The following is a 27,147-nucleotide window of genomic DNA, read 5'->3' on the forward strand; positions in this document are numbered from 1 at the left end:
TCTTGAATACGTACGGTACTCCACCGACATCGCCTTTATATAGGCATACTTCACATTGAAACGCACTTTATACGAGACTTTGGAAACATTCGATTCGACGTAAAATTCACGAGCGACTATAAAAGTTCCACTCTAGAAATGCAATGCTCGTAGAAAAGAGACTCACGTACAGAAGCCTCATAATAACGTCTGAATATGATCGTAAGCTGATTTTTTTCTCTGATTCTCTATATGACTATAATAATATAGTACGATTTTTAATTTAGCGAGATCTTAGATGAATTTCTTTTTAAAAAATTTCTTGCTATAAAATATATGTAATATTTCAAATTATGAAAGGATCGTCTTCGTAAAAGTAATTACATTTATATAGTATATAGTAATTAAATTTATATAACACGTAAGATTTGTTCGATGCGCTAAAATCAATCTTAAAACAAATCTTTAAAATTAATTCTATAGTTAACACTTAGATTCAACTTTTGATATAAATATAAATAAATCACGTATTTGCATTTGTCTTTCCGTTAACAAGGCGTGTCTTAAGGTATCGAATATATGAAAAAAATTATTTTTTCGATAAAAATTAAAGACGATTTATTAAAACGAACGCGTAATGGATATCATCACGGCGATAAAAAATCGAATATTATACGATTTTGTACGGATTGAGAGAGAAAAAATTATACGTCGTATGATCCGATCGCATTCATTTTTATTTCCTATTAATTAGCGTTTAATCAACGTTCAATGAATATCGTATTGTCAAGCAGTTTTATCAGAAACCAACAAAGAAATAATGGATTTACGTCTACACGAATAACTCGACAACGTGATACGAATTTATTTCCCGTTCACTTTTGTAATTTTCAAATTCGTGCCTGTATAAATCCGCATTAAAATTCAACGTGCCTCAACCTCGATCCACTTTTATCTAGCCATTAAATTAAAAGCTTCATATATTTAGCGCCGGGTGAACATAATAGAGTGATAAAGCGTATCAATGAATAATTAACGCGGCTGGTAAGGGGTGCGGCTAAATCGATCGAATAGGAAGTTTTAAAAGAGTATGAGAGATTGGCTATTTATGCTCGTTGAAAAATATCGTTAAAAAAGTTGACGTAATCGAAACCGATTGTCGTCGTTACCAACCTGATTTCCATTGACGGTCCACGTTATATTGGCTGGAGGATTTCCTGAAGGTACGGTACAGTTGCCTCTTACTGTGTCACCGACCGCGTATCTTTGTTTCTCTACGTTCACTTCCGGATCACCTTTTGGGAGACCTAAAATTCAAAGAGCGTTCATCATAACGGGTATCGAGCATCGCCAATAGTAGAAGAAACTTTTTGTTAGCTATAACGACTTTCTACATCTTTGACTATTGTTACGTTTCTATTCTTCTCCGTCATTTCCTCTTTTTTATTTTTCCTTCTCTTTCGTTCGTTCCCGGTAGCGACAAAAAGCGAGTCGGTACTAATAAGGTGTCGCGACGAAGTCGCTGGGTCAGGATTATTGTTCGCCGCGTTGAAAAGCAATCCTTATAGAAAAATTCGAACGATGCTTTTTACGGCACTTAATGACTTTAAGGACAGCCACGGAGAAACGTAACGAGAACTTTCACGGTTTCCTTGACGCAATACTTCGAAATTGTTCGTCATTGATATTGAAAGAGGTTCGATGGAATTCGAGAAAGAAAGAGACAAAAAGAAGGGGAGAGGAAAGGGTAGAACTTGGATTACCTTTACATCGTCGCGTAGCATGAAACTCATCGAAATGTCAGAGGACCGAAGATTGAAAATGAAAATCGATTCCGCGATATATCGTTTGACGTTACAAGCTCTTCTCCATGGTCGGAGCAACGCACACGTGACTAATAAATTATATGCGAACAGGCAAAAGAATCGTTATAGTAAGCACCGTGAAAGGCAGTAAATTCTCTTTCTTTCTCTCTCTCTCTCTCTCTCTCTTTCTCTCTCTCTTTCGCTCTTTCTCTTTCTTTTTCATTCTCTCAAAGCGAAATGTATCGAGTGCACGGCGATCCAGTAAACTGTCCGAGAATTGTTTCGCTTCTCATGCACGACTTCCGCCTCGACCAACCGGTCCTTTCTCGCGATCCTTCCAACTTTCAAGGACACAGCTACGAAGGATATTATCATTTCCAACGCGTCGCAAATCTCAATATTGCTTCGTGAGAATGCGCCAAAGGGGATACAAAAGCTTTGATATTAAGAAATAAAAGAATCTGAAGAAAAATGAGAGGGGGGAGGGTTACCTCGACGATTGCTCGATCTGCAAGATCGAGCTTTTACGAGAGATCCGTGATCGGAAAGAAGAGACGATCACCTCGGCCCTTCAAAGAAGGATAGCTACTTGTACTTGCCCGTCGTTAGGTCGACGTTCGCCGAGATACACGAGAAGAGCTATGGGAACGAACTTACCGATTCTTGCCTTTCTTCTCTGTCCTTCTCTCCTTGCTACATTCTATCTCTTTCTTCTCCTGTTTGTCAACCTTTTCTCGCCTAACTGCGTTTTAATTGATCGCGATTACGGTGACAATGCCGCTCGCCATGTAGTATAATTAATGGCGGTAATGAAAGGCACACGTGAAACCGTTAAAAGACGGATCTTTACGAGGAAGAAGAGAAAAAGAGAGAAAAATCAAAATAACGGCGAGCAAGTCTTCCTTTCGATTATTCTTATAGACCACCACGTAGGAGAATGTTAACGACTCGCGAAAGAGTTTTAATTGAATTTTTACGATGTCGTTCGTTGAGAGAAAGATGAATTGCGTTGAAGGAAGAGAGAATAATTGAGAAAGTGAAAGAACTGTTTCTCCCAATCCCCCCTCCCTCTCCTAAGTTCTCATCGAAAAAGTTTCGAGTTTTTATATTATTTGGTTAAAGAGTAATTATCAAAGGAGTTGAATTCGATTAATTAATTCAGTGTTGAAAATAAAAAATCGGAGAACGACAGATAAGTACGCGCACAAACGAACGAAACATCAAATGCACTCGATAGTTGCTCCTTTTTTCATTCGTATTTCCTCTTTCCTTTTTTCCTTCGTACATATTGGACACTCTTGAAATTTGGTATACGCTCCGCGGTTACCTCTCATCAGATACGTTTCTGACGATACTCACTGGCCACGTGCATGTAATCAAAAACCATTAGGGTATTAAAGGACGGAAAGTCCTCGGAAACTTCGCAACGATATTTTCCGGAATTACTCGGCTGGACATCCTTCAGAATCACGTAGTTGGCGTTGCTCCGATTCGTCTGAAACATCGATCAGTACAAAATTGAAAACACATGTATCTATCGGTACCTGAGGACAATTTTTTATCAAAGAGACAAAATAACGGACGAAATAACAATGCAAATGAAAGAGAAAGAGAAATAGATAGATAGAGAAAGAGGGAGAGGGAGAGAGAGAGAGAGAGAGGGTAAAAAGAGAAAGTAACGTTGGTTGAAATTTTCAGTTAATTTAACAGGAGAGACCACGGGATTGACCGAGCGAGCACAACCGGCAAGTGCCATTTATTGCAAATCGATCGCACTTACTCGTCCGCTTTGACATCCTCGCGGCGTTCGCTCGTCCGCGACAAACAATAGCTCGCAACAACGATTAATTATATGTTGCCGGTGGCAGAACGCGATATAAATCACACAATCAATTTTCCTCCCGCTCTCATGGCTTGGTCTTGGCACGTACACCAATCGTAAGCCGTTTGAGAGGACTGATCCTCGTCTATCCCTTCTCTTTCTCTCTCTCTCTCTCTCTCTCTCTCTCTCTCTCTCTCTCTCTTTCACGCGCGCGCTTATGTTACGTACGTAATGTCTTCCCTTTTGCTTCTTTCCCATCGACTAGAACCAAAAGTATGTATTCCATGGAGACGATTTAAAGTTGAAAAGCTTTTGCTACTTCTATTGATACGCCGTAGCGACGAGATTTCCACCTGATTCCGTTCGAATACGCTTACTACGTTTTACGAACTTTCGACGTTCGCGTTATTTTCGTTTTACCCTCGTAAAACTGTAGGATAAAGTTTCGTGCCAGCATCGAACGAAACACTCACAGTGATATATTCGTTTAACAAAATAGCACGAATTCATGGGGAATATTTGTCTTTTTAGTTTCTCTCTCCCTATACTATCTATACGAATGTAGTATGTACGACGGCTCTTCCAATGCGTACCGCGATTTATCGAGTCGAGGGTGGCCGCACGTTGAGTAGGTTCTTTCCACTGGTAAAATCTAATTGGAAAAGCATTGCATGAGCGAAAGAGAAAAAGTAAGTAAATAGCAACAGACGGCAAACCCGTGTTTCCTGCAAAGGTTTTAAACTGTTTTTAACTCAGCATTGTTTGTTTGTTATTGTGTCGTATGTTTACCTCGATTCCGTATAAACGATTAATCTAATTCAACACGCGTAACACACGCAATAGATTGTAATCTTATTATTACCTAATTCTCTATATGATATAGATTTTTGAATTTTTCGCTTTTATGTTTCACGAAGAATTTTATCTAGGAAGAAAGATTATGTTAGCTCTTTATAAATGAAAATCAAATGTCGAAAGAACACTGAGAGGAACATTTTGAAATAATTACTTAGCTTTTCGTTTCGTTGAAAAGACTCTCGTTAATACGTTGCCCGTACGTTGTCATCGTTGTTCTCGTCATCGTCGTTGTTGACGTCGTACCGTTGGAACAATCAATTAAACGTATAGAGAAGTTGAGCGAGTCTTTACACGAGAATGTGAGACAAAAGAAAGTTTGATGTTCGATGAAATTCATTAGAATATAATCTGACAGTTTTCCTTGAGTCATAATTATTATTCATCGGGTTTAAATATAAGACGTGATTTGTCGACGCAACTTTCGACCAACTTTATTATTGTGTTTTAATAACCAGAACGCCCATCATAAAAAATAGTTTCTATCGTACCTACATATCGTACCTATATATACCTATATATATATATCTTGCATATTAATTACACTAATTACCGTCGAATTTAGTTCTGTTATTAGCTAAATATTGATCATTATAGATACACCTAACCACAAACATACGATCAATATAATCTAATCTCTCTCGCTTTCATGAAAATGTCGACGTTATAAAATTTTTACCACAACTTTAGCACCGAGATCTCCAAAAACTTCGATTGGTGGATCCTCTTTCGGAACGTATCGAAAAAATTCCTGTCCCTTGTACCATTTCACCGCGTAGAGAATGTCCGTTTCCAGATCGTATCTGCAGCTCATGTTGACCGTCGTGCCAGCTGCGACTGCTAGCGGTAAATCGATCGACACATTTGTCAAACCACGAACACCTGAAAATGAAAAGCGACGAGTTCTCAATAAAGAAATGTATAACATTTATTGTACAAGCATGACTTTTTCGTAAGAAAATTCGAAGACAAAGTTTTTCAAACGAAAAGAACCTTAGCATAAAAGTTAACGTCGAGTAGAATCTGACTCGCGCTTGAAAAACCAACTTGCCCTGACGTATTTAGCCGACGATAAGTTAAATGGACGGACAGGTGCTTAAACAACTTTACGCGTAATCCTGACAATGTCAGCATCTGCGCGTAGGCGTTCTAAGGATTACTTTTTTTTTACAAGAGTAATGCAAGTCACCTAGACGAAAATAAAAGAGGTAGTACGTGCAGCAACATAAGCGTCAATGTTTTACTTATTTTTCATTGAATCTAATACTTTGATTAGTTTCGGGAATATTTTTTATTACAAAAAAAATTGTAAAAAAAGAATTTTAAAAAATATAACAAATCTCTCCCACATGAGATACCAAGAGATACGAAATTTTACTTTTTTACCCTTTTGCAAAGGCAAAGGATAAAAATATCATTTGATTGTGAGATTGTGCAAGCTTTCATCGGTAGCCACGCCAATGAGAAAGAACGCGTGCAACGAAGATGCGAGAATGTGGTTGAATACCAAGTACTTTCTTATCGGCTATTACGATGTGAAAATTCGTATCTCTCGGCGTTTTCCTTACGAACAGAACGTGGAAAAATCTCTTCAACATACAGCTTCCTCCTGTTCATGGATCGTGGATTTCACAAAATCGATATACGAAAGCAGGACCTACGAGGACAGGATAAACAGGATCTGCGTGGATTTAATTGTTAATGAAGCCTCACTTTTCTTTTTATCTCTCACTCACTCATTCTGAGATACCTATATTTTTGAACGTTCAGTTATTCAGAGTATTAACAACTCGACGGTTTTCGATAGCGATCAAACGACAGCCGGATAATTAACGTCGTCGAATAATTTATTGAATAATCCAGCAAACGGAATGCCGTAAATCTACGGGCGGAGCCGTCAGTGTGCTCGAATATCGACAGATATGAGAGAAGCTTTCGATCTTCGCCCATCAACTTAATACTATTACCGTATTTCGTGCAATAGCGCGGTGGATTTATTAGCATCGTTAGTCCGACTTTGCGTATATGTCGGATTTGTTTCACCGATAAATCTCTTTATTTAATTAATTTTTATAGAAAGTAAAATTCAAGCCAATGACATGCGTACATTCACGTCTTTTCGACTCGTTCCTTTCTATTCTTTTTTCTTTTTTTTTTTTTTTTTTTATTTATTTTTATTGACGAAAATCGAATATTAACGAAATCGATAGGATCAACATTGATACTACGTTTCCACGGTGGAGGGTAGACGGTGAGGGACCAGAGGTTGACGAAGTGAAGTTCGAGGCCGAAGAAAATTAGAATAATGGTGAGTGCCTAATTAGAAGATACTTCTCGTTAATTGGGACGTCCGACGTCGGTGAGTTTCAGTATCGCCTTTACGCGTAAGTATAGTCGGTCGTTTCGAAGCGAGGACGTAGGCCGGCTGCCGGATAGCTCGTTTCGCAGATCGTACCATCGAGATTTAAATACCTTCGCCTTCGCTAATCACCGCGCTAATCCTTAATTACCGCGTTTGCTTGGCCGCTTGCAGAAGCGCGAGCATAGTTGAGGATCGTGCGATTGTTATTCGCATCGTGGCTTAGCGAAGCACACCTTCCGTTTTTGGAAGGCGAAACCTTACCATAAATAACACCAGGGGCCAGACAATGCCAGCGCATAAACTACCTGGGTACATTCTACGTGCGCTCGCTCGTGCGCTCACGCGTGCGTTACAACTACTCGCCCTTAAATTATCGCGAGAATAATAGGCCGCGAGATGTTAGATATGAAATGGTTCCACCTGTCTCCCCTCCCCCATGCTCTCACCCTACTTCTACCATCTCTTACAGATATAAATGTAGACGTTAAATAGAGATCGGAAGCGTTCCTTTATCTTCTCGCGAGACGACGTGATTGCGCACAAGGAGGGGGAGGGTTTATAATTGCAAAAAGGTTTTTGATTATAAGTATACGTTGGGTTGATTCATAAATAAACGTCATTATAAGTAAAAAGTTCATTCGAATAAAACAATATTTATTTATAATCCAATTTAATGCATATATTGTTGTTTCTACTTCATTTTCTTATAATCTTCTATCCCATTGATTTTCTCTTCTCTATGACTATTTCTTTTAATCAATTTTATGATATTATTACGAATGAAAAATCGAATGAAAAATAATATTGCGTTTCCATTATGATTTTTATAATATTTTATTGTATATGAAACTGTATTATTCTCTTTGTAGGTATTTACGTTTGAAATAACATTATATTCGTTAAATACTTAAATGAGGACAATACCTCTTAAAAGTTCTGTGTCACATAGGTCTAAGAGAAGACGAATGCAGAGAGAAGGAGTTAATGGAAGGAAGCGTTCTGTTTTCTGTACAATAATCCTCGGGAAACGGTAAATCATGTTTCATCTTCAGGTTTACATCTTGTCTGCGCGACGGATTCTCTAGTAGTCTAGAGGAATATTTGAATAGTACTTCCACCCCGTATAAACACCGCAGGCATATCCATTGCTTGGAATTCGCCGTGAGAGCGATAAATATCTCAAGGAAAACACACTCGACTAAGATTCATTTCACTTGTCTTGAAGCGGAAAACGATCGGTAATAGAGGAATTGAAACTGAGATAGAAAACGTTTGTTGGTATTTGATATTGTCTCTTGTTGACTGCGCTGTAATTACAATACTATCAAGACAACGAAAAAATTCTTTTGTTTTTCGTATTCAAACTTACAAGATATCCCGTGGAGCCTTAATCATGGCTTAATCACTTATATATTTGCAGAAGGAAAATTCAAAGTGGATGGGGTGTTCTAAAATGCCTTTCAACTATTATGCATATCCTTAGCAAAATCCCCTACGGCCGCGAAGCCGGAAAAGCCAAAGGCGTAAAGAGCCCGTACTCCGAAATGAGATCCCTTTCTTCCTTCGAAACTCAACTAAATGAAAAACTCTACTACAGCTCCGATCCCTAGAAGCTTTTATTATTTTCATGAAAAAGGAGAGAATGAAAGAAATGAGAGGGGAGAGAAAGAAAGAGAGAGAGAGAGAGAGAGAGAGAGAGAGAGAGAGAGAGAGAAAGAGAGAAAATAAAGACATTGAATATTCTTTTTACAAAGCTTTCACCTGGAATTCGATAGAGGCAACATTCTACTTGATTCATTCAAGTATCATCATCGACTTTTATTATTTTTCTCTTTTTTCTTGATTTTATCTTATATCTATTTGTTCAAGATCAATTTTAGGAACTTATTAATAATTTTCATTTTTGATTTTGTTCGTGCGTTAATCATCAGAGATTCATGAAAGAAACGAGAAATTCGTGATATTCGTTAATTTTCTATCATATTTTTTATTCTCTCCTAGCAATATGTAGGTAAATAAACAAATGTGAATTAAAGGTACATTCAGTCACTTGCAATGAAGCTCGCCCGAGGCGTACAATACGATTTTTTAATCTCACGAATGGAAATGTTAACGTCGACGCGTCGACGAACCAGTCACGTTGTGCCGAATACTCGTTCGCATTTAATTTCGAATGGAAATCGCGATATCACAGAGGTAGCTGATTAATATTCCTATCTCTTCAAAAGCTATCTCAGTTTCGTTTACTCCTTCTTCTTTTCTTTTTTTTTTCTTTTTTTTCCTTTTTATTTTTATCAAAATGAAGCTTCATCGTGGGAACTTCGTCGTGGTTCAAAAGAGCGATCAGTCAGCGTGTTCACTGAAATAGAGAAGAAAAGAAATCGAAAGAATGAGAAGTAGGAAAATACTTTGGAAACGTTTTCGAACTTCTTTCATACGGTAAGGCAGGTATCTGTGAAACTTGATAACAAAACGTATAGCTAGCGTGATTCTGTATCAACGGCGTATAAGTAGTACGTAAGAAGAGTGAAAAAGATCCATTTCGGATTATAGAGAGGTCGCCGATCGATTCGGTCGAATGATGCTTCCTTAACGTCGTATAATCGAGTCCACGTTGCCGGCAGCCCGATCGTTCCTCCTCCTCCATTGAAATCTTTTACAATAGATCCACCGAGAAATCCTTTTCTTCGTCTTCTTTCTGTTACCGTTCGAAGAATTCCGGGATGTGTCGTTTTCCTTTGCGTTACGATATCCATGCTATGCTTCCGCCCGTTTCGGCTCATAAACCCTTTAACGGAGAAACTCCTCTGTAAATAATTAGCTCTTTGTAATAAGACTACCATTCTCTCAAAATATATCTCAGAGTACCGTTTTCGAAGCGAAATTTGGAGTAAAACGTAAAAAGAAAAAAAAAACAAAAAAAAAAAAAAAAGAAAATATTTACGTCCCTTCGAACCAAGAGAATCAAACAAAACAAATGAATCGCAAATATTCTGAATGAAAGCATTCGATCGATACGTAAAAATTGTCTCGTATGAATGAACTTAGAGCACATATCGGCACGTAGATATTTACACGGAAATATGAGTTCTTGAGAATTTGCGAGATGATCGACTATGCTTGCGAGAAACCTCAACGGCGAAATCATGGACCAAGGAAAGAAGAATTACGAGGAGAATTCTTCGGATGATGAAATCTAGATTCGAGCTTTGCGGCCTCTGTGTCTGTCTTGTCCTTTTCTCTCTCTCTCTCTCTCTCTCTCTCTCTCTCTCTCTTTTCTCTTGACTATGTGGACGCTCGAGGAATTCGTTTCTCTCGGGGTCGCTCGAGACTCACCACTCGTCTTTCCACCGCTTGAACCGACTCCTTTTCCATGGTATACTTCCGCGAGAGTGAAAGAGAAAGAGAGAGAGAGAGAGAGAGAGAGAGAGAAAGAGAGAGAAAGAGAGAGAAAGAGAGAGAGAGAGAGAGAAAGAGAGAGAAAGAGAGAGAAAGAGAGAGAGAGAGAGTAACTCAACGGGAGAGAATGCAAGAAGTTAGAGTATCGCAGCGGGGGAGGATGAGGGATGGAAAGAGTTTGCGTGCTCGGACGCAATGGCTTTAGCCGCTCGTCTTACTGAGATATTCCCAAAGAAAAATGGTATATTACCTCCATTACTACAACGCACTACGATAAACTTATCCAGTCAAGCATTCCAAGAACCTTCTCACAGAGATTTAAGCTACTCTCGTGGAAATAGTTTTGCGTATCCAAGCCCACGAGTTTGGCTTTGTCATCGCATTTCTGAAAGCTTACAGCTTACAATGAGAGATTCTCTTGAATTTTGCGTAAGCTTGCGGTTAAGGTATGCAGTCAGTGATGAAGGATCTTTCTCTCTCTCTCTCTCTCTCTCTCTTTCTCTCTTTATTTCTCAATCTTTTTACGTCTTTTTTGTGGAAATCGGAGTAAGTAATTGCTTTCATGTTGGTCTTTCTTTTCGAATGTTTATAAAAAATAGTAGAAAAAAGCATTTAGCTAAAGTTGTCCTTATTGCTTTTACCTTTCTCACTTTTATCATCGTAGCCAGAGAAAATATGGACTTCATTTGTTTCTTCGATATGTAAGAAAAAATAAGGCATATACTCGAAAGATTATAATTCTCATGTTCTTTTTTATTTTGCTACTCACAGACGGAACGCGTGTGAACGATATCATCCCCCCCCCCCCCAAGAAGCTGTGGATGAAGCTTAACTTCGAAAGTATGTTCGGCATGTTTGTGTACGGCTGTGATTTATTCGCTTCTCGAGGGTACAGCTCGATATTCGCCTTTAGCCATCTGCGGGGATGATAGTGGCTGCAATGTCGACGTTGCTAGAAGTAATGGCGATAGTGGTGGTAGTGGTGGCAAAGGTGCCGCTAGTGTCGGTGACATACTCCGAAAGATAGAGAAGGGGTTAAATTTTGTCGGTTTCCAAGACTGAGAAGGTTGACTCGTGTTCATCGATATAATACCTCCAAGAAATCCCAATATATCGTGAATCGTTTTAGAAGCTTCTACGTAATACGGCTACCTTCGGGGCAAGCGTAATCTTCAACAAACTTCATTCCAATCGGAAAGGAACGGATACAGCTTCTATGAGATAAGACGTAGAGACATGCCACGTAGAGTTTCTATTATTCCATTTTGATTTAATATATAGTGACTTGACTTAGAGTAAAGTTTTGAACGATTCATTTAATTGATTTTTAAAAACGATATTAAAAAAAAATTTAAAAGAAACGTAAAAGCGTCAGTGTTCTTATTACTAGTTAATTATAATTCCGATTGATACTTATTAAAAGTGAGTATCTATATAATTTTATTTATCTTTATTTCGAAAGTCACGATACTCGTGACAATAAGGGGAAGACCGGTATTGGTAGGAACCGATGTAATTCCGAGATTACATATCTCCATCTCTATATCTTTCTAACTCGGTGGTAAAGTATGTCCCTGTACACGACGTCTAACGGCGCCAAAGTATCGCACGATAGATAGATAGATAGAAATAATTCTGAGTACGATAAGAATCGTGTCTCGGTGATTCTCGTTTGCTCGTTAAACGAATCGATTAATATCGAATCTCTGTATCTCATTTTTTGATTTTTCTTCTTTTTACTATATCTACGTATGTAATATAACTTCGTAAGGTAGAAATTAAGGAAGAGGATAGATATAGAGGGAGAACGGAATGCAATAAAAAGAACGATGCATATCCTCGTTGATGCGCGCACGATGTTATGAGGAAGAGAGTGCAACAACAATAGACATACGTTATGCCGAGTTCGCGGCTAGGAGTGGGGACAAGGTGCAATCCCCTTACACGTCCGTCGAGAGAGTTCGTATCCAACAATGAACTTATATTCTCATGATTTCAAGCGACTCTCTTCCTACATATACGATCCTTGAAGTATACTTAGCAAAAACGCTAGTCCTTTTTCCGATTGATTCGTCCACCGATGCCGGCTACGAAAGATAAAATCTTTTTCGAAGATGGAATGCAATCGTCCTAAAAAGTTTCATGGAGATTCTTTCCGTGAATCGCCGATTTTATTTCCACCTAGAGAAGTTGCGACGAGAAGCATACCAGTAAAATGATTTTATTTTGATGTTTTTCGATTTCGAAAAAAACAACGAGAAAAAATTGGTTCTTTCAATAAGATTAAATAAATAAATAAAGAGAAGGAGAAAATATCTTATCCTGAAAACGGTGAAAAGAAAATAGTCGTCTCTTGTTTGGCAGGTAACGTGCACGCGAACCGAATCAAAATGGTCGTTCAATCAGGAACATAATCTCTTTATTTCGTTCGGCGGAACAATGTAACGGGTAGCGAGCAATAAAAGCGAAAGATAATTCGACGTTATCCGATTTCGTAACGGTTAGCCGTAATTCTTTCTAGCGCCGGGCTTTGAACGAAATCCTTGGCTGACCAGCAACGACGGATCAATTCATTATCGGAAATCTGATTACGGATGCGAGGTTGTGGAAAAGAGATTCGGCTGTGGAAAAGCCCATCGCCACGTTTGCGTTTTCTGTTGTGTACTAAAGCTGTTTCCGAGAGAAAGAGAGCAAAAAAATAGCGACAGGACGACTACGAGTTACGAAATATACGAAGAAGTGGAACGAAAGAAGCAAAGAAGAAAAGACGCCGAATAAAGTCGAACGAGATGGACCAACGAGCGAGAAGAAAGGGGGAAGGGAATCTACCGAATATGGAACGCGTCCTCACGAATTGGAAAAACAAGAGCATAAAAGGATAAAAGACGACGTAGTCTTCTTACTTGAATAAAAAGAAAAAGAGAAGGAGAGAGAGAGAAAAAGAGAGAAAGAATAAAACCATATAGCGAGCTACACGATATTTCCATACGACGCGATAATCCGCGAGATATTGTCACGGAGGTTCCTTCAATTTTCACAAACGCATTCGAGTAATAATAACAGTAGTATTATTACTTACTAGAGATACTATTCGAGAAAGCATAAAAATCAATAGAGATGAACTTTATTCGATAGATATCGATTTTTCCTAATATATGAAAGTTTTAATAAGTTCAAAGGCGAAAGAATCATAGCTATTTCGTTTGACCGAATAGGTAAATTTTTCGGTTCGTTCGCGTATCAAGGAACCGTGATGTGGCGAATATTCAAGCACGAATAAACATATAGAGAGAGCTTTTATTGGGAAACTTTCGTTCTAAGAACGTTCGTAAATATTCTCTGAATCCTTTCTGTACGTACATATATTTGTACGTACGTACGTAGTATTGCGCGAGCGGAGGATTAACGAAGAGAGACGGCCGTGCGCAATTTCTTTCGATTCCCGTTGGAGCGTAATGACTTCGTTCCACGTTCCACGCGGAGTCGTTTGCGTTTTTGCCATCACCGTCTGATATCTCGGGAGGCGAGTACCGATAGATCGCGCGGGTTCTTGCCTCTCGCTCCCTTTCGCGAGTTCCGCCTTCGAGAATCCGCTCTTCTGCCACTACCAAGTACTACCTACGCCTCTTTGCGCCTTTTATTTATCGCTTCACGCGATTCGAATCCTTACGGTTTTAGCCGACACTTTCCGGTAGTAGAAGGCGTAATGAGCCGGGGCGATAATCGCTACCCTCCATCCCCGTGAGTCGCATTCTTTCCAATTCCGGTACCCACGCTTCGTGACGCGTTGACTGCCTCTACTTGTCTGCATAGAAAGTGCACCTCCATTGTTTTGCGCTGCCATGAATCGTGATTAGACCGCACCATCGCTCGACTTTTTTCTATCTTCCCTTTTTTTTCTTTCTCTTTCTCTCTTCTCCCCCTCCCTCCCTCCACCGCCCTCCCCCTCTCTCTCTTTCTCTCTCGTGTTACTTTTTCCCTATTCCTTCCAACTCGCGCAACTTCGTCTCGTTTACTCCCCCCCCATCTTTTCTTTCTTCTACTACTTCGTCCTTTCTCTTTCATCTTTCGAAATCACAAGAAATCAGCAAACCACCTTTGCCCTCGTTCAGTCTTTCCCTTTCCTTCCATTGGATCGCATCTTTTCCCGACACTCACATTTTCAGCTTCGTTAGCCGCACACGAAAGGAGGGAGTGACTTTTCGACTGAGAAACGGGACGATGAATGCTGGCCCCGACGTTAAGTGGAATATAAGGACTGTAATGTTACACAAGGGAGGAGTTTTCCCTCGCGATTAAGTTGCTCCTTACGACGCTTATTATTTTAATTGGGTAATACGTATGTCGCCCGCATAGGAAATGAGATTTCCGATGGAGAAGGTAGATGTCGGATGCGCGATTTAGGTGGAGAGACGAAGAGTACCGCGCGAATTCTGCAAAAGCAATTTGAATTTGCCAACGACGAAGGAGAGAATTTAAATTGCTTTCGAACTGCTTGCATTACTAGATAGAATTCGAAATGGTCTTCGAATAACTCGCGTCCGATTTGCATGTCGCGACTTCTTCGATGGTCGCGTAACCCTTGACATTTTGATGTTAAAAAAAAAAGAAAGGTGCGAGATAGATCTTAAATCTTATACTCGAAATAAGATCATTAGCATAAAGATTAAACGTTATTTTGCCGGAGCGCATAAACAAGAAAATTCATTCGTTTATTTTTCTAGTACGCGATATATCGCGGGATCAGATAATACCTACTCGAACAAAAAAAGAAAAAAATGAGATGGAGGATTGTTGAGACGCGTAAACAAGATGTTGAATTAAAAGTTACGCTTTTAAATAGCATAAAATATGGTAGAAATTGACTCTCGTGCCATCCATCATCCTATGTACGACAAGTTATTGTAGTACTTTCGAAATCTCGACAAATTTCATTCTCTGGGAGAAACGTCGAAACGAACGCTTGATCCTCCGAGATCCGATAATCGTGTTGGGAGAAAGAAATTAGCCGTCGCTCATCCAACAGCAACGGCTGCGGCAGAGGTACACGAAACTGTAAGCTTAATTGAAACGCGTGATATTCGATTTCGTTGCTCTACTGAAATCCGCGACGAGCGAATAGCAAAAAAACGATGAAGAGAGAGAAACAGAGAGAGAAAAAGAGAGAGAAAGAGAGAGAGAGAGAGAGAGAGAATTGGAAAGAACAACAATGCATCGTGCTAGTCCTGACTGAGCAATTTCCTCTCCGACCGCGTGCCCGACGAATAACGTTTAATTGCCACGCGCGAAATTGGGACGATGGTGTGGCTGGTGTGCTAGCCGCTTCTAACGCGATTGCTTTCGTTCCGAGCTTGGTCACCTTTCCTCCCTCTCGAGTTTCCCAGTCGAATCGTCCCCACCACAAACTTCTCTCTCTTCCTCTATCTCGTCACCCTACTTTTTCGTTTCGCTCGACCGCATACGTACACCCGCATCCTTCGAGCTTTCCGCACGAAAGCGTGTTTTTTAATTAAACGTATCTTGTCCAACGCCTACCGGGGAAGTAATCTCCCGTGGAAATACACGGAATGTGCTGAATTCTCCTCGAGATATCATACAATATCGTTATATAAGAATCCCTTTTCATCGTGCTATCATACTTTCGACTCTTCTACCAATTTATTTAATACGTATATGACTTAAAAACTTTTCTTTTGAAAGAACGCCACGGGTAAATTCGTAGATCGTGGATATGATTTTCAATTTCAGAAGCATTCAATTTCAGTAGCAAAACGATGTAATATCTAGCAAGATACTCTCTTTCTCTCTCTCTCTCTCTCACACTCTCACACACACGCACATACATACACAGCTTACATACTTATATGATATAGAAGAGTAGCATCGTCCTATATCTATTTTTTATCTTTTTTTAACATGTCTCGATACGATCGCGTTTGATCCGTAACACGTTCAAGTTACGACGAGATGAAAATTCAATAAAGCGTTTAAACATCGAACGGATTGCATGTGCTCTCTTTTTCTTTCGATTTATATATTGTATCAGATAGATTGTGAAGTCGACGTATGCGCTTTCTCGTCTTTTCTGACACGAGGTTAATCGAGCTGCGTACGCGAACGATATCGTTATAGTACGGAAAATCGTTATTGCTTTTACGATTCATCTCAATGGGATTTGAGCTTTTGCTTATTTCGATTTAGATCCATCTTTATTCTGGTTATTTCGTTAGCTACTACCGAACGAAGCCGTACGAACAGGCTATTCGAAAGAATCTTTTCGAACGTTTTCACGAACGTGATTGCATAACGACAAGGACGGTCTTCCATGTGTACGTGTACGATTGCGAAAATTCGAAAACGATATCCGTCTTCCTCTCGATACATGTCGATCGTACGTGTACGGCAAGTGAACGAATCCTAGACGAAATCCGTTGTTAGATGCAATATCCTTTCGTAGATTGTAGTAACTTTATAGGAACGTACGTACGTACATATACACGCACATACATATACACATATATAGTACATCTATCCTACTTTAATATTTCCATGAGAGTTCGCTAAGCGCCTGTACACCGATCTACCAACATACGTCTGCGCTTGTAATTATATGAGAATATTTCTCGTCGACGTTTTCGCGCACGCGTTACTAATTTCGGTTTGTACGGAGGTATCTACATACATCCCGTTTCCTTCCGAATATTTTAAACCGTCTCGTTAACTCCAACGTGCCTTGATTAAAACGGAAGATGCATATTTCCAGCCGACCGTAACGCATTCAGTCAAAGAAAAAAGGAGAAAAAATAGATCGAAAGAAATATGGCGTATCGTTAATGTATCTACTATGTCGTAGATATTAAATTACTACCAGAGATGAAAATCCAACCAACCAAGTCCGAGAGAGGTGATATTTGTTGTTCCATATGCGCACGTTGCGGATATGTGCGAAATATTTATACGACGACAGAACGAAATGATTCATCGGAAAGATTAAACATTGGACTAGACAACTAATGTTTTTCTTATAGAACGAATCCCAAGTCAATCATTTGAAAATAACATCGGTGTGTTTTATTAGATGAATCTCATATGGTCATTATCTTTTTTTCATTGAATTTTTTTTTGCTTGATAGTAGTGAAAAGAAGGAAGAAAGAGAAAGAGAAAGAGAAAGAGAAAGAGAAAGAGAAAGAGAGAGAGAGAGAGAAAACTATAGCAAAATAATGAAGTGTAAACAGTTAGTGAGAAAAATGACCTCTTTCACAAGCAGCGAAGTACTTTATTACTCCGTGCCGACAAGTAGGTATACGCGCGTGCATTCATTGCCTCATCTTATGCACATCCGGTAAATAGCAGAAAATTATGGGCAACCGCGCCAGGCGATGATAACTCCTGTTGCAGCTTTTCAACGCTTGCCAGGGGAGGAGACTTCTTCTTCTTCGTTTAGTCTAGCTCGGTGACCTTTCATGAAATGGAAACCCTTTTCTTGATACTTTCCTCTCTTTCTCTTTCTCTTTCTGTTGGAGTAAGTCGCGATGAGGACAAGGCTACAAAGCTACGAGAGTATACAGGGAAAACAGGTCAGAGAATTACCAACAGAAAACGTTCATTTCCGTACTGTGGAAGTAAGCTCTCTCTTTCTCTCTCTCTCTTTTTTTTCCAAATGAAAGATCTAAAGGATTCAACAGCAAAGGATTGAAACACATTCGTGTAATGGAGTAATACGATTTACAGGTATCTTTACCTTTTGCTTAAGTCGAACGAATTACAAGAAGGCATCATTCATCGATGGCACGTTCCGCATTCTCGTTTAAGGAATATCATTTTCAATTAATTATATATATATATATATGTGTGTGTGTGTATGTACGTAGAAACGCCGTGAAAACGTGCCTCAACGATAGAAGCATATGGAAATCTTACGAAATTTGTGAATTCAAAATAAGAACTCGTTCGAACGTGAATTCGGTAATGGAATTCCACAGCAAAACTTCGTTTGAAGCAAGTTACGTATACTTTTTTTCTTTTTCTCTTAAAAGAAAATAGTAGGAAGGAAGGAAGGAAGGAAGGAAGGAAAGACTGTTTAGAAGACATTTCTCGATAATTTTGCAATTCTTTACAGGTCGAAGTCTCGGAATCTGATCGTAATTCATCGTCGAGTGAATAGGATTACACGAAAAGTCACTTTATTCCAAAAAAAGTCAGTATTTCCAAGGATATCCCGTATAATTTCCTTTCTCTCTCTCTTTCTCTCTCTCTCTCTCTCTCTCTCTCTCTCTCTCTCTCTTTCTCTCACTCTTCTTACTTTGGTATCATGATTTCACTCGATTTCCTATCTATCTCGAATCGCGAATTTCTGAACGATTTGCACGAATACATGAGAACGGAAAAATGTGAGAGAAATAATGAGCCACGGACGAAAGAATGTTTGAACGAAGAAACATCGACTAACGGAAGGTGTCTAAAGAGGAGTAGGAGGAGAAAAAGGAAAAGATATGTGGGCGATGAGAAATAACTCGTTGAACGTAATCGATCACTATTACATTGTCTTCTGGTCTATATCTCTTTATCTATTGCTACATTTTGATAAAACGAAAGAAAAAGAAATGTCAGCGATTATCCTTGTTGTTAACAATATTATTTGTTAAATGATCTAAAAATAATATAAAATTTCGACAAAATATATGTACTTGTTGGATAATTCAAAGAAAAAGAGAAGAAAACTTTTTGATCATGCAAATAAATCGATATCTTACTGTTGGAAGTAACTTCTTTCGGGCGTAAAAAAAAAAAAGAAAAAAATAAAATAAACCAAAAATTCCATTACGTAAGACGGGATTGTAGAAAGTAGCAAGTTGTGAGGATTCGTGTGAAAGGGTGAATGACCTGCGGGACATCTTTTGCGTCAAGTTCGCTTCTTGGAAACGACAAAGTCGAGCGTGTCACTTCTCGGTACAACGATTTCAAGTAAGTTCGGAAAGTGCATCGATGCGGAAGCTACGCATTCAGCAACAACGGTTCCTTGAACGAAAGTCGTGTTGAAGAACGAAACGCTAGCCACCGTATTCCTTGTGTTTGCCTGCAACTTGTCCAAGAGCTTTCATTCGAACGAACTCCGATCTTCGCACTTAGAAGTGCTACTTTGTGGAAATTCATGCCCAAAGATATATGCATATATCTTAAATATATTGTCTCTCGAGTCGTATAAATTTTTTGAGAATATTTATAAATCGAATTTGTTAAGAAAAAAAAAGTATATATGTATTTTCTTTCTTTTAACGAGTAATTAAATTTACTTTTCGAATCATGGAAAAATAGTATATCACTTTTCCCGCAAGGAAATCGTAAAAAAGCTCGTAAATTGTTATTTACCCGAAGAAACTTCGTCTACGACGATATCTACCATTTTCACTTCGATTTTCGTTCATGACTGAACTACCGTGATTTCACTTTGTTTTATTTTCCCCACCACAGATAATTTTCATCATTCAATATTCTTTATAGCTATTTGAAAGACGTGCATTACGTATTACGTTTTAGACTCGAAAAAACATTGATCGATTTCATTCATTTAAGTATTATCGATCGTCACTGTCGTGACGAGAAAGAAGACAACGTCTTCCAAACTCGTTTTTACGGATTAATATATTCTCCTCTTATCGTTAAACATTTCTCGCGGAAATGAGGATTTACGTTGCGACGCGTTCGTCCCGATGAGAATTCTTACGGCATATTGCTTGCTTCAGTAAACTTCATTCCTCCCTTCTTTACTACCCGATTCTTTTTCCCTTCCTCTCTTTTCCTTTTTCTATCGCATCTTCTCCCTCATGATCTTACTACGAAGAAACAGCTTAATTAATGGATAAACCATTCTTCAGCGTTCGTCGTTGATCAGTATACCAAACGACTTTTACCAAAGTGCCTAGTATCGATCCCTAAAATTCAACTCAATACGACGACAACTACGACGACGACGACGACGTAGCACGGCGCGACTCGGTTCGAAGTTTGACACCTTAAACTGCTTTAACGAAAAATGGCTTAACTTCAACTAGTCGAACCCATAACAGCCTCGCCTCTAAGTCTGCTTGTTGTAGTACATATATCCATCGAGCGAGGGGAAACGAGAAAGAAAGAGAAGAGATGAGAAAGAGAAAAGGACAGTATATTGTGATTTACCGAAGACGAAGGTCGTCTCGTTTGATCCTGTAATTGAGTTTCCCCTCTCGCTTCTTTCGTTATAAATGAACGGTATTCCTTAGGGAATATTGTCAAGTTTAGAAACTATTTTATACAAACGTATCCTATTATAGGAGTATCGAATTTCAAAAAGGGAAAAATTAAATACACTCTTCGAAAGCGCATGACTTTCTTATCGATAGATTTTGCTTTATCCTCTAGTTTGGAATATTCACATTTGCGTTTTGGCATCGCGTTACTCGTACACGGTGATCGTTGTGGTCACGTTTGGTTCGTCCAACGCGGTTCGTTTAATAACGAGGCGCGGTCGTATAACGCATACGTCATGAGTTACCGTACTAACGTATGATTTATGTGATCGATAGTTTTGATATTTTCGATCGTCGCACGCACACCACATTACATCCGTACAGTATCACGGCGACACTTAATATTTCAGGGAGGGTTACGCTTCGTTGAAATTTCAACGATGATCCTGCTCGCGTTGCACTCGATCCGGCTATTTTTCAATATAACGTATGTACCACGTTCTACCATTCCGTGACATTTTCGATAATACAAGTAGGTAGGGGGGGTAGAGTGACGGTTAGAATCATCGGAGCAACGAAATATCGGAACGTGTGTCTGGCTTGCAAACTCACACTCTATGAGTTTTCCCTGTCTCTCCACAATCTGGACATGTCGTGGTATGTTACGAACCTACTGTGTACAAACTCAAATATCTCGACTCACGGAATTATATGACCTGAATATTACGTGTATATACGTACAAAGAAAGAGAAATAGAAGAAGAAGAAGAAGAAGAGAGAAAGAGAGAGAATACACGTAAGATAAAGGTAGTTTCTGAATGAACTCGTTCGATGATATCATTCAATAATAATAGTATTACTTTGGATAGTAAAATGTAAATGATACGAGAAGTGTCTTAAAGATTTCTCTTGTTTCTTAACATTCTTTAAATATAATATATACTCTATCACTATCTTTTATTTACAGATCCACTCACTTAGTTTCTCTCTTTATCTTGCCTTTTTGATTCGACCGCCATCCGTCTTTTGAATAGCCCGTCCTAGCAATAATATCTTTAAAGTGGTCGCGTCAACGGCGAACCATAAATCGAGTCGGTCTCTCCTCCCCGTAAAAGTATCCCGCAAAAGCGACGGTAGAGTTCGAAATACGAGCGATTTAGTAAACGTCACGTTCGCGTGACGTTTGATAGATACGAATGACCGCGCGATGGGAATCCAGCGGCCACCCTCCAGAGTGACTCTCTGTCGTTGTTGGAATGATCATCGTCAAGCGTATAGGACGCCACGTTCGAGACGCTCGAGGATCGTCATACATCCGTCCCACGTCTGGGTGATGCTCGGACCAGTCAGCTATATAGCCGAAGGCTTGAGTCCGTGCATCGATTAGTAATTTGCTAAATTGATAACCCCCATGGATAGGATATTCCGTCGAATCGATATAAGGGTGCTCCATGGAAAGGTTCGATTTTCCGGAGATACTCGAACGATAGGTCGCTTTTCCTTCGGATCGACAAAATGGAAAGCTCGTATCGCTTTAAATCAACTAGGTAACGAACGATCTAGGTCGAGCGATGCTTCAACGAGTAATCCGAATGCACTTCGATGCGTCGTTCGAAAACAAAACAAAACAAAACAAACAATTGAACATACATAAAAAAGAAGAGAAAAGGAAGATGATACTGCGTCGAAACAAATATCATCCAAGGGATGACAGTTTAGCTCTTCTTTCGGCAATCGATAGCGTACTAAGGCAAGCTTTTTCTAACTTTTATCATTCCTGATCTATAGTACTTTTTAATTAAAAAATTTTATTATACTGGTGCAGTTAAAGCGCATTCATGGCATCGTTGATTTTGTTCTCGTTTAGTCAGTCCACGGAACGACGTAGAAAGTTTTATTCGAAAGAAAAAAAAAAAAAAAAAGAAAGAAACCCACGTCGTCATACGATTCTCGTTGCTTACTCTACGAGTGTGTATATATACCTATGTGACTGCCTATGCGCGTGTATCTGTTCTCTTGTAATTACGAGAGAAAATGAAGGTACCGCGTGCTGCTGTAGGCATACGCGAGAATCTTTTTATGAACGTCAACACGAATAAAAGCGAGTGAGTGCTAGCGGGGTTCCTCACGTGTGTGGGCGCTTACGCGTCCTATTAATTTTAAATGGACTGCTGGGACAGATGCGAGCGGATGAGAAAGAGGGAGGAGGGTTGAAAGAAACAGAAAGATGATAAAGAATAAAATAGGGAGAGACCGATGAGACGCCAGGAATGACTTCACGAAAAATTCTCGAAAGATTACATTAGACCAGCCTCTCTCGTTCTTTCGAGAACTTACCAGAGATATGCACTTATGATTCTCATGTTGCGAGCAGTCGCCCACAGCGCTTTCGACGACCGCAAATACATCATTGACCGGATCCTAAACGCTAGATAATAATTCAAACCTAACTCACATCCGATGGAAAGTATCGTTGTTTCGTTCGATCATCGATGCGTCGATCGTGAATTTTTTTAATTCGCGTTCAGGAGAACCTTAGGAAGCGCCCATAAAATATAACGCGTCAAACGATATAGGCGTGCATACACGCACACAGACACACAAACACAGATACACGCACACACACACACACACACACACACACACACACAAACACACACACGCACACGTATATAATTCGAAAGCTTCTTCGAATCTGCCCCTTCGGCACTGACGTTATCGCGACGTACGACGATAAGGCGGTACGTTTTTATTTCCTCGAATTTTCAGACAACGTTCCATCATATATTTCAAGGGTCTGCAAATGTCAGATGACGTTCACCAGGGTTTTAGAAAGATAGGATAGGGAAAAAAACTATTATCAGACCAGGAAACTCGCGGAGCATGCGTTTCATCAGTTAAGCTGAAAGTCAGACAAATGTTGGAAAGAAAACGATTACAGTTTATTTAATATAGATATCTAAGTACAACGCGTTTAGATACTCGAATAATGAAGTTCTTCTTCGCCTGGAAATTAAGAGAAGGTGTGGCTTAGGATTATTCGAATAGTCGATTTTCATTCTCATTCTCTCTCTTTCTCTTTCTCTTTTACATCCTTTCTGCGTTCGTATCTACGAGAGGAAATATCGGTGTTTGGGAAAAGGATTTCAGTTGGAAGTAGGTAAATGGTAATCCCAACGATTCCCTTTCAAATGCGGCTCAAGTTCCGTAGGAATCAGCAACAGCTTATCGGGGTTATGACACTCTTCGAGAGTCCCTCCCCCTCTGCTTCTCACTTTCTATCTTCTCTCTCTCTCTATCTTACTCTTCTCCATTTCCTTTTCTCTTTTCCTCTCTCTCTCTCCCTCTCTCTCTCTCTCTCTTTTTCACATAATTCTTACTTTTTTTCCTATTTTTCTTCGTTTCACATTTTCCCTATTTTTTTTTTTATCTCATCTTCGAAACAGACCGCTTCCAATAACACGATATCTATCGACGAGCAAACGCCATTTATAGTTTTAAAACAGCCATCGTTCGTTGAAATTTATAAATTGAGAGATTTCTAAAGTGTCCGAAGGACTGATAGGGGACGATGTCTTAGCTGTTATCGTTAGAAAATGTACTAGTTCATCGGATTATACTTTTCGTTGTAGGGATATCATAAGAATTTACTACACATAAGATTTCTCTCTCTCCCGTTTTTTCTCTATCTCTTTCGCGTATACTTTTCTTCGTCTCGACGTCGTCGTTCACGCTTATCGAAGAATCCTTTTGCCTCGCGGGCCAACGGATAGTTCTCGTTTTCTTTATCTCTCTATCTCGATCTCTGTTCTTCTCTCTTTCCTAACGTAACGTAGTAGATATATTTTATATCCTTTCTACCGACGAGCGCGGACATCTTATCAAAAGTTTAATGTAAACCGTAACTTTCTTCGCTATTCCCCGCCTTCCGTCAACATTATTCTCGTATAATGAGCACCGCGAGAATATAATTCTACAGCGAGGCACGCTCTCTTACGGTTTCGAGAGCGTGCTCGCGATAAATCGTGACGAACGCGAGAGCGAACTTCCCCCTCGATCATTTCGATTATCCCGTTAACCGGACATTAACGAATCGTTGGGTGATCGACGATCCTATCTTACAGCAAAATTCTTTGGAATATTATTATATTATCTTGGTGAATCGTGAAGTCTTGTCTAAGCGAATTCCTCAGTTCGTATCGGAAGAGAATAAAGAGTATAAACACTTTAACGTGACAAGTCCTCGCTAATGGCCACCTGTTGATCTTTGATTAAATGCATGCGATATAGTACCCATAAAATGCATTAATCGTACTCATTCGTGAAAGAAAAAAGAAAAAAAAACAAAAACAAAAGAACAAAAAAAAAGAGAAAGGGACGAAAGGATAAATTCGTATCAATAAGAACATGTCCAACAAGATCGAAGTCTTTCTTACGTAACACGAAATACTGCACTCTATATTATTTAATAAAAAAAAAAGAAGCAAGCGAAAAGGAAGTTTGAAAGATTCGCATCGTAGGTAAGAAAGATTTCTCGATTTTCTCGTTTTACGGGAAAAGTAAGAAAAGTTATCGTTATGTCCGAGAGGGGTATCCGGCGAACGAAAACCGCAGTAACTTTGCGGACTCGGTAAACCACGAAAATCAAAGACATGTCTGGCGGCTTTGCAAGCTCATAATTAGCACGTCGAGTTCTTTCGGTGTGCGGTAATGAAAAGAGACGTTAAATGCCGTTCGGGAAAGTTATTAATAATCGTTTCAAGGGTTGCCTACAGTCGTACAAATGAGATCTAATTAGGAGCAGAGGCACTTGGAAGGAGTCTCGGCTTGAACTTTGCCTTTCTTCACCTTCCACCAATGGTTCTTCTTTTTTTTCACTCCTTCATCCTCAACGTCTCTTTCCTCTTTTTCTATCGCCGTTCTTCTTACATCAAACTTCTCTCTCTCTCTCTCTCTCTCTCTCTCTCTCTCTCTCTATCTTTCTTTCTCTTTATCTCTCTTTCTCTTTATCTCTCTTTCTCTTACTCTCCCGATGTCTAGAATTGCTTCCCTCAGCATCATGACGATATCTTAATAACGTTTCTACGCGCCACGTTCCTTACTCACGCTTAAAGCCTAAGAGAGCGAACGGACGAAAGAGAGAAGTAAGAGAAGGTGAAGCCAGATCGGAAGAGCGCCTTAGTGTCTGAAACTCGGATCTCCGGTAGTAAAATAGACGGCTTAATTGCTTAATTTCTCACACGGCTAAACCCCTCTCCTTCTCTAAGAACAAAAGCATGTGCATAGCACCGTTACCCCGGTCTTCATCTTCGTCTCCTTCTCCTTCTTCTTCTTCTTCTCCTCTTTCTTCTCCTTTTTCTTATTCTTCCTTTTCTTACTTTTATGCGTTATCAACATTACTCCTCGCGTGACACTTTAATTATGCCGCCGCGTAAATCCAACCGCCGAAGCAAGTACACACTTGCGATATTCCGAACGTATCTCCCATCGAATGGGCTGCCCATTAAATAGCCAACTCCTTTTCCTTCTCGCTTATCCCAGTATAGCCTGGAGAAGAAGTGCGATCTATCGATCTCTATCTCTCTCTCTCTCTCTCTCTCTCTCTCTCTCTCTCTTTCTTTCTCTACCTTCCTCGTTTCAAATCTTTCCGTTCTGTTCTCTCTACGCGCGAGAGAGAACTAACGGCGAAAGCTATTTTACACGCGTCTATTTCACGAAGAATTTAAAAGATTCATAACTTTTACGTGGCACGGAACTGTGGTTCGTCGATTTATTAAAACAGCGAAAAAAAGAGAGAGAGAGAGAGAGAGAGAGAAAAGAAAAAAGAGAGAAAAAAAGAAAAAAGGAAGAAAAAAGAGATGGATAGAGAGTAAAAAGAACAATTCACCAATCAATATTTAACTGCGTGCCAACGATGAAAAGCACGGTCTAGTCAACGATCGCATCGTAATCGATCCTATCGTCTGTAAGGCTATTGTTTTCATGAATATGCTTCATACTTTGTTTTCCTTCATATGATAATAGAAAAAGATTATTGAAATAATCAACCATGAAATTTTAATCTGTTGAAATATCAATATCATTTGAGTGCTTGGCTTATCGGACGATGGGAAGAATTGCGAAATTCATTCGGAATCATTTTCAATGCTTCAAGGAAAGAATATCGAATTCCTCGTAATCGTTCATTTACTTCTCTTCATGGTTCTATCGAGTAGCAATGCTTATCGATTTCAATTGTTTGAAAGAGTGAAAGAAAAAGAGTGAGAGAGAGAGAGAGAGAGAGAGAGAGAGAGAGGGAGAAAGTTAAGATCGTAAAACTCGAAAGAAATCGGACTCGATTACATTTCAACGAATCATTTCTTTCGCATCGTTTAATAGTACGAAGGAGCAAAGACTACGGGAGCTTCTCAATCGTAGAAAGTTCACGGATCGTCCGGTGTGATCTCGCAAACGAGTGCTCTTCGCGAAAGAAGCACTCCGTTACGTAATTTCCTCGTGCAAATATCATTTCGCGGGAGGACGTTTAATTAAATTTTTATCAAATCGGTTAGGAGGGTTCGATAGGCAATACTCGTTCGTCCGATTGTTCCTCGTAAAATTTATCCGATCAATTTTATTAAAACGACCACGAGCAAGTAGGAATATTTGCCGTCGTTAATTACATATATATATATTTGCAGTAGCGAATTTATATTTAT

At 39.4% G+C, this 27,147-nt stretch overlaps 1 protein-coding gene across 2 annotated transcripts in view; it reads right to left on the reverse strand.

The window, feature by feature from the left end:
• LOC124426609 overlaps positions 1-27,147 on the reverse strand; it is a 31,084-nt gene that overhangs the window by 1,851 nt on the left and 2,086 nt on the right. For both annotated transcript variants that reach the window (XM_046968508.1, XM_046968497.1), the window contains 3 exons: positions 5,141-5,343; positions 3,144-3,279; positions 1,153-1,286 (listed from right to left, as the gene is read on the reverse strand). In XM_046968508.1, the coding sequence (XP_046824464.1) occupies positions 1,153-1,286; positions 3,144-3,279; positions 5,141-5,343 (473 nt within the window). The remainder of the gene's footprint in view (positions 1-1,152; positions 1,287-3,143; positions 3,280-5,140; positions 5,344-27,147) is intronic.

Source organism: Vespa crabro, chromosome 1, assembly GCF_910589235.1.
Source record: "Vespa crabro chromosome 1, iyVesCrab1.2, whole genome shotgun sequence".
NCBI lineage: Eukaryota > Metazoa > Arthropoda > Insecta > Hymenoptera > Vespidae > Vespa > Vespa crabro.